This window comes from Pristis pectinata, chromosome 1, assembly GCF_009764475.1.
Source record: "Pristis pectinata isolate sPriPec2 chromosome 1, sPriPec2.1.pri, whole genome shotgun sequence".
Taxonomy (NCBI): domain Eukaryota; kingdom Metazoa; phylum Chordata; class Chondrichthyes; order Rhinopristiformes; family Pristidae; genus Pristis; species Pristis pectinata.
Genome location: NC_067405.1, coordinates 145,713,461 through 145,731,151, shown reverse-complemented (window position 1 = coordinate 145,731,151; position 17,691 = coordinate 145,713,461). Strand labels below are relative to the sequence as shown.

At 48.7% G+C, this 17,691-nt stretch overlaps 1 protein-coding gene across 1 annotated transcript in view; it reads right to left on the bottom strand.

Moving 5' to 3' along the window:
- The window catches only part of LOC127578985 (uncharacterized), a 60,349-nt gene extending 43,119 nt beyond the window's left edge, over positions 1-17,230 (bottom strand). The window contains exons 1-3 of the mRNA XM_052031633.1: positions 16,125-17,230; positions 6,982-7,064; positions 4,418-4,526 (exon numbers count right to left, since the gene is read on the bottom strand). Of these exons, the coding sequence (XP_051887593.1) occupies positions 4,418-4,526; positions 6,982-7,064; positions 16,125-17,175 (1,243 nt within the window). The 5' untranslated portion in view covers positions 17,176-17,230. The remainder of the gene's footprint in view (positions 1-4,417; positions 4,527-6,981; positions 7,065-16,124) is intronic.
- Between the last annotated feature and the right edge of the window lie 461 nt (positions 17,231-17,691).

Genomic DNA, 17,691 nt, shown 5'->3' with positions numbered 1-17,691 from the left:
ACGGTGGGTGAGGTCTTTGATTATGCTGGCTGCTTTCCCAAGGCAGCGAGAGGTGCAGACAGTCCATGGAGGGGAGGCTGGTTTCCGTGATGTGCTGGGCTGTGTCCACAACTCTCTGCAGTTTCTTGCGGTCTTGGGCAGAGCAGTTGCCGTACCAAGCCGTGATGCATCCGGATAGGATGCTTTCTATGGTGCATCTATAAAAGTTGGTGAAGGTCAACAGGGATAGGCTCATTTTCCTTAGACTTCTGAGGAAGTAGAGGCACTGGTGAGCTTTCTTGGCCATTACCTATCCTTACTGATTGCCGTGTTGGTCAGGAAGTCAAGGATCCAGTTGCAAAGGGAGGTGCTGAGTTCTAGGTCCAGGAGTTTGGGAGGTGAGTTTGTTTGGAATTATGTTAAGGCAGAGCTGTAGTCAAAAAATAGGAGTCTGATCTAGGTGTCTTTGCCATTGAGATGCTCCAGACACAAGTGTTGGGCCAGGGAGATGGCATCTGCCGTAGACCTGTTTTGGTGAATTGCAGTGGGTCAAGGATCTCTGGAAGGCTGGAGTTGATGTGTGCCATGACCAGCCTCTCAAAGCACTTCATGAGGGTGGATGTCAGAGCCACCGGGCGGTAGTCATTAAGGCATGTTACCTTATTTTTCTTAGGTACTGGGATGATAGTGGCCTTCTCAAAGCAGGTGGGGACTTCCAATTAGAGTAGGGAAAGGTTAACGTTGTATCACAAGATTGTGACCCGTTTCTATACCTCCCCCCAGCAAGGGGAATCATCCTCCCTGCATCCAGTCTCTGAAACCCTATCAGAAATTGCCCATTTCAATGGGATCTCTTCTTTGGATAAGGAAATCAAAATTGCACACTGCCCTCAATATCTGGTCTTGTAGCAAGACACCCTGATTCCTGTATTCAAAACCTCCTGCAATGAAAATCAACCTAACATTTATCTTCTTAACCTATGGCTACACCTGGATGCTTCCTTCAATATTCCTAGTCTCTATTTAAATAAAAAACTGCATTTTGTTTGTAGTGTAGCGGTTAGCATAACGCTTTACAGCGCCAGCGACCCTGTTTAAATTCCCGCCACTGTCTGTAAGGAGCTTGTACGTTCTCCCCGTGCCTGCGTGGGTTTCCTCCGGGTGCTCTGGTTTCCTCCCACATTGCAAAGACGTACGGGTTAGGAAGTTGTGGGCATGCTATGTTGGTGCCGGAAGCGTGGCGACACTTGTGGGCTGCCCCCAGCACAAAGATGCATTTCGCTGTGTGTTTCGATGTACATGTGACTAGTAAATAAATATCTTATCATAGCTCGCAATCCCATTCAGTTTTGAGTCATCAGCAAACTTGGAAATGTTACATTTGGTCCCCTCATCTAGATAATTGACACGTATCATGAATAGGTGGGGTCCAAGCGTTGATCCCTGCAGTAGCCCACTAGTCAATAGATAATTGACACGTATTGACAGATAATTGACACGTATCATGAATAGGTGGGGTCCAAGCGTTGATCCCTGCAGTAGCCCACTAGTCAATAGATAATTGACACGTATTGACAGATAATTGACACGTATCATGAATAGGTGGGGTCCAAGCGTTGATCCCTGCAGTAGCCCACTAGTCAATAGCTGTCACTCCAGAAGAGATCCATTAATTCAAGTTCAAGTTTATTGTCAAGGTTAAGTTTATTGTCAGGTTAAAAATTATTGCCAAGTTCAAGGTTATTGGCATAGGCATACACACCCAGGGCATAAATGCCATGAAAATTAGCTTCTTGCAGCAGCACAGTACATTACTAACATGACAAACATAAGTTAACGTAAACTTAAATAAGCAAATTATACACAATTTAAATGACAAAATAAACATAACATTAGAGCAAGTTCTGTACTGTATTCCTGCTCCTGGTTTCCTGTCCATGCCAGTCCCCCGTGCTTTAATTTAGCACACCAATTTCTTGTGATACTTTATCAACAATGTTCTGAAAATCCAATTAAAAATACACTTGACAAATAACATTAAAGTGGATGCTACAGGCGTTGATTAGGTCACTGAGTCCATCAAATCTCAATCAAATTCAATTAAGATTATTTGCAACCCAAACAGTTTACAGTAGAATGGAATGACTCAAAGGATCAAGATTTGAGTCTTTATCTCTTACATACTAGGAGTTTGTTAATTGTAGACAAACATAATTGATCTAATTGGCTCAGTGGATGCTGTCTGTTGCCAGAAGCTGCGAGGTGGTAGAGGATGGCTTTTCCTTGAGGAGTTATTACTCAGCCACAGTATGTGACACTGACACCTCCTGTTCCCCTTGAGGAAGTCAGTCAACTTGACAATCTAAATTGCATTTGCCACCATCCACCAGGCTCTTTGTCTCTCCCTGAAGCCTATTACTCTCCTCCTTACAGCTCACCGTCTGCCCACATTTTGTGTCACCTACAAATTTGGAAATTGTGCCCTATACACCCAATATATTTAGCAGGAAAATTGGGTGAAAGGTTGGTAGATGAAATTTGATCCCAACAAATGTGAGGTGATTGTTTTTGGTAAATCATATAGGGATAGGACAAATACAGTAAATGGTGGGGTGCTAAGGAGTGTCGATGAACAGAAAGACTTTAAGGTTCAAGTCCATTGTTCCCTGAAGGTGGCAACACAGGTAGACAGGTTGGAGACAAACGACGTGCTTGCCTTCATAGGTTGGGGCATAGAATATGAGAGTTGGGGATGTCTTGCTGCAACTCTACAAGACAGTAGCTAGGCTGCACTTGGAGTATTATGTGCAGTCTGGTCACCACAAGACAGGAAGGATGTGATTGAGCTGGAGAAAGAGCAGAGGAGATTCACCAGGATGTCGCCTGGATTGCAGGTGTTTATTTATGGGGAGGGATTGGACAGGCTGGGCTTGTTTTCCCTGGAGTGAAGGAGGCTGAGGGGTGACCTGGTAGAGGTGCACAGGGTAGTTAGTCAAAATCTTTTCCCACATGGTAGATGTACATGTGACTAATAAATATCATAGCTCACAATCCCATTGTTTTGAGTCATTAGCAAACTTAGAAACGTTACATTTGGTCCCCTCAACCAGATAATTGATACGTATCATGAATAGCTGGGGTCGAAGCGTTGATCCCTGCAGTAGCCCACTAGTCAATAGAATATTGGAGGTGTTGGAATCAGATACAATCACCATATTATTAAACTGGAAAGAGTGCAGAAAAGATTTACGAGGATGTTGCCAGGACTCCCGGGACTGAGTTATCAGGAGAGGTTGGACTGGCTAGGATTTTATTCCTCGGAGCATAGGAGTGATCTTATAGAGGTGTATAAAATCATGAGGGGCAGAGACAGGGTGAATTCACTCAGTCTTTTTCCCAGGGTTGGGGAATCAAGAACTAGAGAGCATAGGTTTAAGGTGAGAGGGGAAAGATTTAATTGCAACTTGAGGGGCAACTATTATTTTTAAAATCACAGAGAGTGGTATTCAATGAGCTGCAAAAGGAAGTGGTTGAGGCAGGTACAATAACAACTCTTTTATTATAATAACAATAAAAGACAATTGGACAGGTACATGGATAGGAAAGGTTGAGGGATATGGGCCAAATGCAGGCAAATGGGACTATCTTGGATGGGCATCTTGGCCAGCATGGACCAGTTGGGCTGAAGGGCCTGTTTCCATGCTGTATAGTTCTATGACCATGTTTAAGAGGCACTTAAACAGACACTTAAATAGGCAAGGCATAGAAGGATACAGTCCTAATGTGGGATTAGGGTAGATGGGTAAAAAGGTCAACATAGACGTGGTGGGCCGAAGGGCCTATTTCTGTTCTGTACAACATTATGACTCTGTGAATCCACGGGGTTATCTTGGGTTTTGGTGACCATAGGGGCAATGACTCGTGGGGGAATTTTCTTTTGGAAGTGTTCCCAAAATATTCCAATGCTTGCTCCAATATGCACAAAGCTTCAGGTCCCACATCCCATTTACCTGTGGCCAAGAAAGCAACACAGTGGCACAGCGGGTAGAGCCGCTGCCTCACAGCTCCAGAGACCTGGGTTCAATCCTGACCTCTGGTGCTGTGTGGAGTTTGCATGTTCTGCCTGTGACCGCGTGGGTTTCCCTCTGGTGCTCCCGTTTCCTCCCACATCCCAAAGACGTCCAGGTCGGTGGGTTAACTGGCTGCTGTAAACTGGTGTAAACGGGGAGTTCATGGGAATGTGGAAAAATTTAGTGGGGGAATGCAATTGGTCTGAGAGCCAGTATAGATTCAATGGGCCAAATGACCTCTTCCTATTCTGTTAAGAAATATGGAATGGAGGTGACTTCTGGCCCCGCCCCACCCCGCAGATTTCTACCCTGTTAATGCACATTGGAATTCCTAAATGTAGCAGACATATGGGTGTTAATCTCTTTACCTATGGCACGTTGGACACATGACTGGAAGCTAGAGTCTGTCAGCCATTTGGAAACTTCCCCGGTCGACATTTTGTCCAGTGGCACTGATGCTCCTGACAGGTGAATGTCCTGAAAGAGGTGTTTGGACAGTCAGAATGGTAAGAGTTGGAAGACTGGTATTTGGTAAATTGGTTTATTATTGTCGCATATACTGAGGTACAGTGAAAAACTTGCATACTGTTCATACAGATCAATTTATCATATCAGTGCATCGAGGTAGTACAAGGGAAAACAATAACACAATGCAGAATAAAGTGTTACAGTTACAGAGAAAGTGCAGTGCAGGCAGACAATAAGGTGCAAGGTCATAACGAGGTAGATTGTGAGGTCCATCGTATGGTACTAGGGGACCATTCAATAGTCTTATAACAGCAGGATAGAAGCTGTCCTTCAGACTGGTGGTATGTGCTTTCAGGCTTTTGTATCTTCTGCCTGATGGGAGGGGGAGAAGAGAGAATGTCTGGGGTCGGTGGGGTTTTTGATTACGTTGGCTGTATTGCTGAGGCAGCAAGAAGTGTAGACCAGCCAACTTAATCAAAGGGAGGTCACGTTGCAGCTGTGTAAAACTTTGGTTAGGCCACATTTGGAGTATTGTGTGCAGATCCGGTCACCCCATCACAGGAAGGATGTGGAGGCTTTGGAGACGGTGCAGAAGAGGTTCACCAGGATGTTGCCTGGATTAGAGGAGAGGTTGGATAAACTTGGGTTGTTTTCTCTGGAGCGAAGGATGAGGGTGACTTGATAGAAGATTATAAAACTATGAGTGCCATAGATACAGTAGATAGTCAGCATCTTTTACCCAGGGTGGAAATGTCAAATACTAGAGGGAATTGGTTTAAGTAAGAAGGGGAAAGTTTAAAGAAATACTGAAGAAATGAAAGCCAGCTCTTTTAAACAGAGGAGCTGGGTGTAGTTCAGAACGTGAAGGGGATGGGGTGCACACTTGCCGACTGAGCAGATCACTGTGGAATCCTTCTGTCTGTTGGCCGGCCCAGCAACACCAGAGATCCTGGGTTCGATCCTGACCTCGGGCACTATCTGTGTGGAGTTTGCACGTTCTCCCTGTGATCGTGTGGGTTCCCCCCCCCCGGGTGCTCCGGTTTCCTCCCACGTCCCAAAGGCATGCGGGATGGTCAGTTAATTGGCCGCTGTAAATTGCCCCTTGTGTGTGGGTGAGTGGTAGAATCTTGGGGGTTGTAGTTGATGGGAGTGTGGGGAGAATAAGATTAGCATCGATTTAGTGTAAGTGGGTGGCTGATGGTTGGCAAAGACTCGATGGGCCGCAGAGCCTGCTTCCGTGCTATATGGCTCTATAGCATTGAAAATCAATGTGCCTAATACCAGGCCAAGTGTCAAAGCTCAGCCGTCAGGATCATGTGACCAGGGGTTAGCGCACATGGGGGTTAAAGATATTACTTGTTCTCCATTATAAAGTTCACAGCTTCTATGCTTATTTTTTGAATTACATTTTATGCCGTTATTGAAGGATGAACATCTAAACATGGGAAGTGTCCCTTCAGACATCTGGTTGGACAGCTGGGATATATGGGGCCAATCCCAACAGAGCAAGTGACCGCTTTACAAAGCAAATTACCATGATAAGTGGGCACTGAAAACGCTGACAGCGGGTAGAAGATACAGGAGCCTGAGGGCACGTACCACCAGACTTAAGGACAGCTTCTACCCCACTGTGATAAGACTATTGAACGGTTCCCTTATATAATGAAATGGACTCTGACGTCACGATCTACCTTGTTGTGACCTTGCTCCTTATTGCACTGCACTTTCTCTGTAGCTGTGACACTTTACTCTGTACTGTTATAATTTTTACCTGTACTACATCAATGCACTCTGTACTAACACAATGTAACTGCACTGTGTAATAATCGGTTTGTAAGACAAGTTTTTCTCTGTACCTCGGTACAATTGACAATAATAAACCAATACCAATACCTCCACAGATGCTGCCTGACCTGCCGAGTTTGTCCAGCAGTTTGTTTTATCGGCTTCAGTCCGAACTGAGTTGACGTCGCTGCTCCCAATAAGTCACAAACTTGTAGGCAGCCCAGTTTCTCTCGGTGCAACGTGGACACTCTGGAGGGCGAGACCGGGCTCCGGTATGGAGCCCTTCAATGGTGCCCACTGTTCGTTGCCAAGGAGGTCAGCAGGTGAAAAGGAGGAGTGTGGGTTGGGGGTGGTTGGGGGATCTGTGGACTGCAACAACCAATGGTAATGGTTAAGGCAACAGAATCAGAGGGGAGATGAGGAGAATGTCTTGCATACGACTCACTGATGGGAGTGTGACATACCCCTGAAGGCTGGGGAAGCAATAAAGGCAATGCGACCAATTGGAAAGTACTTTCAAAGAGACGACACAGCCACAAAGAGCTGCCTTGTGCTGTACTATCCGTTGAAGGATAATTGCCATAGAACATTTAGGATTGGAATATTCTGCACCAGTAACTGCTGGCACATTGAGTTCACTATGACTCTTCTAGCACAGTCCAAACCTCAAGTCTGTCACCTTATCTGCTCCAGCTCTGCTAAGTCTTTTGCCCAGTGGTTGATGCATCAAGTCTTCCCCTCCAACGTCCTGATTCTCGTTGCCTGTGAGATAAAAATGTTAAAAATCCACACCAGTTACTTTGCAGAAATGTTTTGGTCACAGACTTAACGTGCTTGCTTAAATGTCACTAAATGCGTAGACGTTTTGCTCTAACTCCAAACTGGATGTCACCATAAAAACTTCAGTGATCCAGGACAGCCTCACTTTATGCTGTGGTAGTTTTCAGGTGCTGGAGGCTGACGTGGCATTTATTTCTAGAGGGATAGAATATAAGAGCAGGGGTGTGATGTTGAGGCTCTATAAGGCAGTGGTAAGACCTCACTTGGAGTACTGTGTGCAGTTTTGGGCTCCTTATTTAAGAAAGAATGTGCTGATGTTGGAGTGGGTTCAGAGAAGATTCACTGGAATGATTCCAGGAATGAGAGGGTTAACATATGAGGAACGTTTGACGGATCTTGGGCTATACTCCTTGGAGTTCAGAAGAATGAGGGGAGAACCTCATAGAAACATTTTGAATGTTAAAAGGCCTGGACAGAGTAGATGTGGCAAAGTTGTTTCCCGTGGTAGGGGAGTCTAGTACAAGAGGACACGACTTCAGGATTGAAGGGCGCCCATTCAGAAAAGAGATGCAGAGAAATTTCTTTAGCCAGAGTGGCGAATCTGTGGAATTTGTTGCCACGGGCAGCTGTGGAGGCAAAGTCATTGGGTGTATTTCAGGCAGAGATTGATAGGTATCTAGAGAGAAGGTGCTAGGAAAACTAAATGGGCTAAAGACTGATAAGTCTCCCGGACCGGATGAAGTGCATTCCCGGGTTCTGAAGGAGGTGGCTTTAGAGATAGCAGAGGCATTGGTGATAATTTTCCAGGAATCGATAGACTCCGGCATGGTTCCGGAGGACTGGAGGGTCGCAAATGTAGCTCTGCTGTATAAGAAAGGTGGGAGGCAGCATAAAGGAAATTACAGACCTATTAGTCTGACGTCAGTGGTGGGAAAGTTATTGGAATCGATCCTCAAGGATGGAGTTATGGAATACCTAGAGCTGCAAGGCAAGATAGGTCCTAGCCAACATGGTTTTGTGAAGGGAAGATCCTGCCTGACCAACCTATTGGAGTTTTTTGAAGAAATCACAGGTAGGGTGGATAAGGGAGAGGTGGTAGATGTTGTATATTTAGACTTTCAAAAGGCCTTCGACAAGGTGCTGCATAAGAGACTGATTAATAAGATGAGAGGTCATGGAATTACAGGTAGGATAACAGAATGGGTGGAGCATTGGCTGGTTGGCAGGAAGCAAAGAGTGGAAATAAAACGATCTTGTTCTGGTTGGCTACCAGTTACTAGTGGTGTTCTGCAGGGGTCGGTGTTGGGGCCGCTTCTTTTTACCTTGTAGATTAACGATTTGGATGATGGAGTAAATGGTTTTGTGGCTAAGTTTGTGGATGACACCAAGATAAGCGGAGGAGTAGAGAGTATTGAGGAGACAGGAAGGTTGCAGAGAGACCTAGATAGTTTAGGAGAATGGGCAAGGAAATGGCAGATGAGATTCAATGTTGAGAAGTGTGCAGTTGTACACTTTGGAAACAGAAATAAACGGGCAGATTATAATCTAGAAGGAGAGAAAATTCAAAGTACAGAAGTACAAAGGGACTTGGGGGTACTCGTGCAGGATACCTTAAAGGTTAACCACCAGGTCGGACAGGTGGTAAAGAAAGCAAATGCTATGTTGGCATTCATTTTGCGAGGTATAGTGTATAAAAGTAAGGAAGTGTTGATGAGGCTCTACAGGGCACTAGTGAGGCCTCATTTGGAATACTGTGCACAGTTTTGGGCCCCATATCTTAGGAAAGATGTGCTGATGTTGGAGAGGGTTCAGAGGAGATTTACGAGGATGATTCCCGGAACGAAAGGGCTTACGTATGATGAGCGTTTGTCAGCACTTGGACTGTACTCACTGGAGTACAGAAGAATGAGAGGGGACCTCATAGAGATATTTAAAATGTTGAAAGGACTGGACAGAGTAGATGTGGTCAAGCTGTTTCCCTTGGTGGGTGAGTCCAGGACCAGAGGGCACAATCTTAGAATTAGAGGGTACAGGTTTAAAACAGAGATGAGGAGAAATTTCTTTAGCCAGAGGGTGGTGAATTTGTGGAACTCCTTGCCACGTACAGCAGTGGAGGCCAGATCAGTGGGGGCGTTCAAGGAAGAGATAGATAGATATCTAAATAGTCAGGGCATCAAGGGATAGGGGGGTAATGCCAGAAACTGGGGTTAGGTTTTTTTTGGCCCCCCCCCAATTTCTCATTTTTTTTTCTTTTTCCTTTTCTTTTCTTTGGAGCAGACTCGATGGGCCAAATGGCCTACTTTTGCTCCCTTGTCTTGTGATCTTGTGAGTAGCCAGGGCACCAAAGGTTATAGTGAGAAGGCAGGGGAGTGGGGCTAAATGGGAGAATGGATCAGCTCATGATAGAATGGCAGAGCAGACTTGATGGCCTGAATGGCCGACTTCTGCTCCTTCGTCTTATGGCCTTATAGCTGCACATAGGTAGTGTCTCCTACCTGAGCTTGCAGCTACCATCTCAATATCATGTTGCCTGCTGCATGGCACTATCAAATCAACACTTGCACGAAACACAGCAGGGATTTCTGGCCCACGTTAGTGCCTGCTCCAGCTTCCCAGTCAGCGAGACTTCTGCTGGAAATGGATGCGCTTCAAAACCTGCATAAAACACTCCTTGTGCCTGATTTATCCATTAAACAGAGGCAACGATCCAATTCCACTCACCCAATTTCTAGGCAACTGAGTGAAAATATAATAATTCGCAGGCCACGGCATCACACCAGTGGAGAATACGTTGGGTGTAAATCCAAAAAATTCCACAGCCCAGAATGAACAGGGCATCCAGGAGAGGAAGAGGTTCCTCAAATGAAATGTAGGAGGAATCTGTGAATTCTCCTCCATCCCATAATGCAGTCGAGATGCCAGTTTAACTGGAAAGGCCAAAGTTGAGCTGGGAAGATTTTTGGTGAGAAACAGTATTAAAGAATTAATAAATCAGTGTTCTTGGAAGAGGTACAGATCAGCAAAAATCTACTGAAGTGGCAAAACAGACTTGACGGGCTGGATGGTCTGCTTTCCCAATGTCAACGGTTGTAATTAGGGGTTGGCCCCCTCCTCTTCCTGTCGTGTGTCCCCACATCTTGTGTCTACGTCTTGGCTCATGCCCTGAAGTACCTGGTAGAACTTCCAGAATGTTGCAATTTGATCTGAAAATGGGGGCTGTTGACTTTCTCTGGGAAAAGAAGGACTTCAAGCACACACAGCTGTAAAACTGCAGCGTGGAATTAATTTTTTTGGACAGTATTTTATGATAAATCTTTTTTTTTCTCATATTTTTCTTATCATGTCGAAAGAGGCCACTCAACCCATCGAGTCTGTGCTGGTTCTCAGACTAATCCCATCACTCCCATCCCCCACTTATTTCACTGTAAACTATTTGCTCCCCACATTCCCATCAACTCCCCCTAGATTCTACTCCTCACCTGCACATTAGGGGCAATTTACAGCGGCAAATTAACCCACCGACCTGTACGGCTTTGGGAATGTGAGATGTAAACAGAGCACTTGGGGGAAACCCATGTGGTCACAGGGAGAACATGCAAACTCCACACAGACAACGCCCAAAGTCAGAATCGAACCTGGATCATTGGAGCTGTGAGACTGCAGCACTACTTGCTGTGCCTCTGCACCACTGTAAACTGTTGAGTATCCCACTGGAAATAAATCAGCATTGCAATAGCAAGGCTTGTACCCCATTGAGTATAATGGAGCAAGGGGTGAACTAACTGTGGCGTTTACGCTGACCACAGGATTTAAGGTGGTAGAGAAACTCTTCCCTCTGGTCAAGGGGATTAGGATCAAGGGGACACGGGCTTCGAGGCTGACTGTTCAGGAAAACTGTTCCCACCCGGCGGGTAAGGGAAGTCAGCAACTCTCCACCCCAAGGAAGCAGTCATAGTGTCAGAGAGCAATACAGCACAGATACAGGCCCTTCCACCCAACCAGTCCATGCCAGCTACGGTGCCCTCCCAGCTAGTCCCAATTTCCTGCATTTGGCCCCTATCCCTCCAAGCCCCATCCCTCCATGTACCTATTCAAGTGCTTCTTAAATGATACCGTTGTACCTGCCTCACCCACTTCCTCTGGCAGCTCGTTTCATATACTCACCACCCTCTGCATGAAAAGTTGCCCCTCAGGTCCTTTTTAAATCTTTCCCCTCTCGCCCTAGATATATGCCCCCTAGTTTTGGACTCCCCTACCCTGGGGAAAAGACTGTTACCATCCACCTTATCTATGCCCCTCATGATTTTAAACACTTCTATAAGGTCGCCCCTCATTCTCCTATGTTCCAAGGAATAAAGACCTAGCCTGGCCAACCTCTCCCTATAACTCAGGCCCTCGTGTCCTGGCAACATCCTCGTAAATCTTCTCTGCACTCTTTCCAGTTTAACCACGCCTTTACTATAACAGGGTGACCAAAACCGTACACAGTGCTCCAAGTGCGGCCTCACCTACGACTTGTACAACTGCAAGATAACGTCCCAACTCCTGTACTCAGTGCCCTGACTGATGACAGTCAGCGTGCTAAACGCCTTTTCTCACCACCTTGTCTACCTGTGAAGCCACTTTCAATGAACTATGCAGTTGAGGCAAAGATCCCAAAATGAGATGAATAGGTGTTCTTTATTGGCAAGTGGATTAAAGGTGAAGGAACCAGCGAGAGTGGATGGGGTTTGGGTACAGATGAGTGGTACCAGGACAAGGTCAAGTCCTAGAACTCTTGTAGGACTTTCACCTCTGAAATAGAAAACAATTTTGTGTAATTTTGTTTCTTTAGATTATTCTCATCGTGGAGTAATACAGCACAAAAAAGGCCCTTCGACCCACCAAGTCCATGCTGACCATCGAGTGCCCAATGCAAGTTCTGCATTAACTTGCCTCGTACTCACCTAGGGCCAACTGATAGCAGCCAGTTAACCCACCAACCTGCACCTCCTTGGGATCTGGCAGGGAACCAGAGCACCCGGGTGAAATCTACACAGTCACAGGGAGAACGTGCAAACTCCACACAGACCGGTAACACTCTAGTTATGCCATATCTAGAGGGTTGCATTCAATTCTGGTCACCCCTTTATAGGAAGGATGTGGCAGCTTCGCAGAGGGTGCAGAAGAGGTTCACCAGGATGCTGCCTGGATTAGAGGGCATGTGCTATGAGGAGAGGTTAGACAAACTTGGGTTGTTTTTATCTGGAGTGGCGGAGGCTGAGGGGAGATCTGATAGAAGTTTATAAGATTATGAAGGGCAATAGATAGCGTAGACAGCCGGTAACTTTTTCCCAGGGTTGAAATGTCTAATACTGGATTTAAGGTGAAGGGGGGAAAGTTCAAAGGAGATGCCCAGGGCAAGTTTTTTTTTTGTTTTACCCAGAGAGCGGTGGGTGCTTGGAATGCACTGCCAGGGGTAGTGGTGGAGGCAGATACGATAGAGGTGTTCAAGAGACTCTTAGATGGGCGCATGAATATGTAGAATGGAGGGATATGGACATTCTGTAGGCAGAAGGGATTCATTTAGTTGGGCATTTAATTACTAGTTTAATACATCTGGCACGACTTCATGGGCTGAAGGGCCTGTTACTGTGCTGTACTGTTCTATGCGTGACAGAAGCCGAGGTCAGGATCGAACCTGGGTCTCTGGTGCTATGAGGCAGTGGTTCTACCCGCTGCGCCACTTCCTTCAGAAAGACCCATGGCTCATTCCGGACGTCAACCCAGTCAGGGTGCTTGCAGATCAGTCACCCTCAGGGATTCCTCTCATTGCTCCAGACCAATAGTGTTAGTGCAATGGAAACCTGGAAGGGCCGGAAAATGAGTCAGTGATTTCACTCCCCGCCACGTGGAATCGCAAGGTGTTCTCCGCACACGGAACAGGTTCTGGGAATTAAAATCAACAGACTGCAGATGCTGGAAATCTGAAATAAAACCAGAAAGGGCTGGGAACACTCAGCAAGTCAGGCAGCATCTGTGGAGAGAGAAACAGCTAAGATTTAGAATTGACCACTCTTTGTCAGAACTGGGAAAAAGAGAAAACAAATTAATTATAAGTAATGTGCAAAGAGGGGTAAAGGGGAGGTACTAATCATAACCAAGATTAAAAACGGGCAGCACTGTGGTGCAGCTAGTAAAGCTGCTAAATCACAGCTCTAGAGACTGGGGTTCAATCCTGACCTCGGCTGCTGTCTGTGTGGAGTTTGCACGTTCTCCCTGTGACCCCGTCGGTATCTCCTGAGGGTTCTGGTTTCCTCCCACATCCCAAAGACATTCAGGAGAGTTGGTTAATTGGCCGCTATAAATTGGCCCTACTTTAGGTGAGTAGTAGAATCCGGTGGGAGTCGATGGGAATGTGGGGAGAATAAAATGGATTAGTACACATGGATGGTTTGTTGGACGACATGGACATGTTGGGCCAAAGGGCCTGTTCCCTGCTGTATGACTATGAGAGGATAGAGAAAGGATGGAGAGGACCAGGGGAATATCTGAGAGTGTGTGGCCGGGGTTGCCACGGGGATAACTTGGAGCGGTCATCTGGTCGGTGAGTTAATGAGGAGTGTTAGAGAAGGAGAAAATGAACAATAAAACAATGAAATGAGGGCAATTAAAAAGTGGGAATACAAAGGAATGTAAAAGCTGTGAAATGCAGGGCTGTGGGGCATGCCCAGCAGGTCAGGAAGGGCTAATAGAGAGAGAATATTACAGATGGACAAGTTACAGCGCAAATCGACAGTTCCAGTATGGACAGAACGTGAAATACCTGAAGGATATCTGGTCAATGAGTGAATGGGAGCAGTTAGAGGGTGGGAACATCGACAAAATAATGTAGGAGTTGCAAATGTCAGAGCAGGAAGACATGCCCAGCAGGTCAGGCTGGGTATGTCCTCCACACCCAGAGAGGAGGAGAAGATAAAAAAATACACAAACTGAGCCAGCATCACAGATGAACGACCGATAGGGACCAAGAAATCAAGGTTACCTGAAGCTGTAGAATTCAATAATAAGTCCAGAAGGCTGCAATATGCCCAGTTGGAAGATGAGGTGCTGTTCCTCAAGCTTGCATTGAGTCTCAATGTGGCAGTGCAGGAGGTCACAGACTGATAGGTCAGAGTGGGGAGTGGGATGGAGAATTCAAGTGACAGGCAATGGGGAGCTCAGAGTCACTTCTGAGGGCCGAGTGCAAATGTTCTGCGTTGTGGTCACTCAATCTGTGTTTGGTCTCTCCAACATAAAGGCCACATTGTTAAAACCAAATGCAGTACACTAGGTTGGAAGAAGTGCAAATGAATCACTGCATCACCTGGAAGGAATGTTTGGATCTCTGGAGGGTAGGAAGGGAAGAGGTTGAATGGACAAGTGTTGCATCGTCCATGGTTGCATGGAAAATGTCATAAAATGTGGACTGGCTGGTGGCGCCAGGACAGAGATCCTTCCCTTCGACTTTATGATTTCATTAACCACATGTTCCAATACTTTAATTCTCTCTCTGCTTCCCTCAGATTGCCCTTTACGACACTGATCTTTCACTCATTCATACAATATACTATCCAAAACTTTTCAGCTTACAAAACCACCTAATAACACAGCCATATAAAAGCTTTAAGAATGATTCTTGATCACACGAGCCTCCTGCTGAGAGAAACATTTCAGATCTTCTTTTTTACCCTTCCCCTCCCTCCAACCTCCTACCCCTTTCCTTCATCTAAATACCTCAATCTCCAACTCACAAGGTCACTTTGCCAATGCGTTGGAAGTGACCTCTGAGGATAGTACAACCCAACCGAATGGTCTGAGATGTTCCCCACCATGGCAGCAATTCCCGCTAACTCCCACCTGCTCGTACAGGGGACTCAGGATTCGTTAGGTGACGGGCTCCAACCTGCATTTTGGAAAGTCAGATCAGGGTAGGACCTTCACAGTGAATGGTAGGGCCCTGGGGAGTGTAATAGTGCATGGTTCACTGAAAGTGGCTTCACAGGTAGACAGAGTGGTTAAGAAGGCATTTGGCACGCTGGCCTTCATCTATCAGGGCAATGAGTATAGAAGTTGGGATGTTACGTTGCAGTTGTACAAGAAGCTGGTGCAGCTGTATTTGGAACATTGTGTTCAGCTTTGGTCACCCTGCTATAGGTAAGATGCCATTAAGCTGGAAAGAGAGCAGGGGAGATTTACGAGGATGGTGCCAGGACTTGAGGGACTGAGTTATAGGGAGAAGTTGGGACTTTATTCATTGGAGTGTTGGAGAATGAGGGGTGACCTTACAGAGGTGCTTAGACAGGGTGAATGCACACAGTCTTTTTCCTAGGGTTGGGGAATCAAGAACGAGAGGGCAGAGCAATGCAAAAAAACTGGAGGAACTCAGTGGGTCAGTCGGCATTTGGTGTCGAGACCCTTCATCTGGATTAGGGGGCACAGGTTTAAGGTGAGAGGGGAAGAGTTAATAGGAACTTTTTCACCCGGAGGGCATCTCCCTTGAACTTCCCACCCATTACTTTATGGCTTTGAAGTAATGGGTGGGAAGTCCAAGGGAAATATCAGAGGGAGGTTTTTTACCCAGAGAGTGGTTGGGGCATGGAATGTGCTGCCTGGGGTGGTGGTGGAGGCAGATACACTGGTCAAATTCAAGACATTACTAAAGCATATGGAGGTATTTAAAATAGAGGGATATGTGGGAGGAAGGGGTTAGATAGTCTTAGGCGAGGTTTAAAGGTCGGCACAACATTGTGGGCCGAAGGGCCTGTACTGTACCGGACCATTCTACGTTAGGATGGTCCGTATATGGAAGAGCTGCCAGGGGAAGTGGGCGAGGCAGCTACATTAACAGGTACCTGGGACAGCTCCATGGATGGGGAAAGGTGTAGAGGGGCATGGGCCAAATGGGACCGGCTGAGATGGCTAGCATGGGCCAGAGGGGCCGAACGGCCTGCTTCCGCGCTGTAGGACTCTCTGTGACGCCCGCACCCACCCTCGGCCCCCCGAACCCACCGGCGGACCTACCGAGTGCCGGGAGCTGCCCGCCGGAGATCCGCCGGGGCACCTCGGCCCCTCCCGGGAGCCGGGGCCCGTCGCCCGGGCCGCTGTCCCCGGTGCTGGTCGCTGCTCGCCGGGGCTCCGTCGTCGGCGTCGTCGTCTTCTGCCTGCCAGGCGCTGCATCCTGAGGCTTCCTGCCCCGCTCCGGGCTGGGACCGGGGCTGCCCGGACCCCGGGCGGGAGATAATCGAGCGCCGGGCTCCGGCTCCCTGCGCTCGGTGTGGGCCCGGGCCGTGACGTCAGCGATCCCTGCGCAAGCCCCGGCCGTGACGTCGGCGATCCCTGCGTAAGCCGCAGCATCAGCGCGCACGGCCTGGGGGCAGCACTCTCCGGCCGGTTGCCCGGGAGACCGGCGGCAGCCAATAGCGCGCCCCGCCTGCGGGCCGCTCTCCCCCGCCGGTTGCCCGGGAGACCGGCGGCAGCCAATAGCGCGCCCCGCCTGCGGGCCGCCCTCCCCCGCCGGTTGCCCGGGAGACCGGCGGCAGCCAATAGCGCGCCCCGCCTGCGGGCCGCCCGCCCCCGCCGGTTGCCCGGGAGACCGGCGGCAGCCAATAGCGCGGCGCGGCTGCGGGCGGGAAACCACCGTCCGGTCGCCCACCGCGACCGTGATGCCGGGCCTTCCACTCACCGCCGCCGGCCCGCCCTCCCTCGGCCCCCGCTCCAGCCGCACCGGCTCCTCGGGCCTCTCCTGCCCGCCGCAGTACCGGATGGTCTGCGCGTAGCTGTCGAGGCCGTTGCGCTGCCCCCGGGAGGAGGAGGAGGCGGCGGCGGCGGACGGCGGCCTCTCGGCGTCGTGCCGGTGGTAGACGTCGTGGAAGGACGGCGGGTCCTCGGCGGGGCCGGCGGCCGGCTGGGCACACAGCCACTCGATGACATAGGAGGCGGGCGTGGTCTCCGTCCCGGCGGGCGGCAGCGGCGGGGGGCGGCTCTCCCCCTCGGCCTCTGGCTCCTGCTGCTCCTTCTTCCTCCTCGCCCTCTTCCCGTCCCCTCTGCTCTTGCCAGCCTCGGCTTCAGGCATGGCGTTCGCCCGGTGTGGCTGTCCCGGGACGCTCAGGTGTTCGAAGCTGAGGGGGGGCGGGGGGGCAAAGCAGAGTTAGGTCAGGTTCAAGTTTATTGTCATTGGTATGGCCGGGAACCGGCCCCGCGGTCATAGAACATGGAACAACAGTCCGGGAACTGGCCCTACAGTCATAGAACAACAGTATAGGAACCGGCCCCACGGTCATAGCACATGGAACAACAGTCCGGGAACCGGCCCCGCGATCATAGAACATGGAACAACAGTCCGGCAACCGGCCCTACAGTCATGGAACAACAGTCCGGGAACTGGCCCCGCGGTCATGGAACAACAGTCCGGCAACCGGCCCCGCGGTCATGGAACAACAGTCCGGCAACCGGCCCCGCGGTCATGGAACAACAGTCCGGCAACCGGCCCCGCGGTCATGAAACAACAGTCCGGGAACCGGCCCCACGGTCATAGCACATGGAACAACAGTCCGGGAACCGGCCCCGCGGTCATGGAACAACAGTCCGG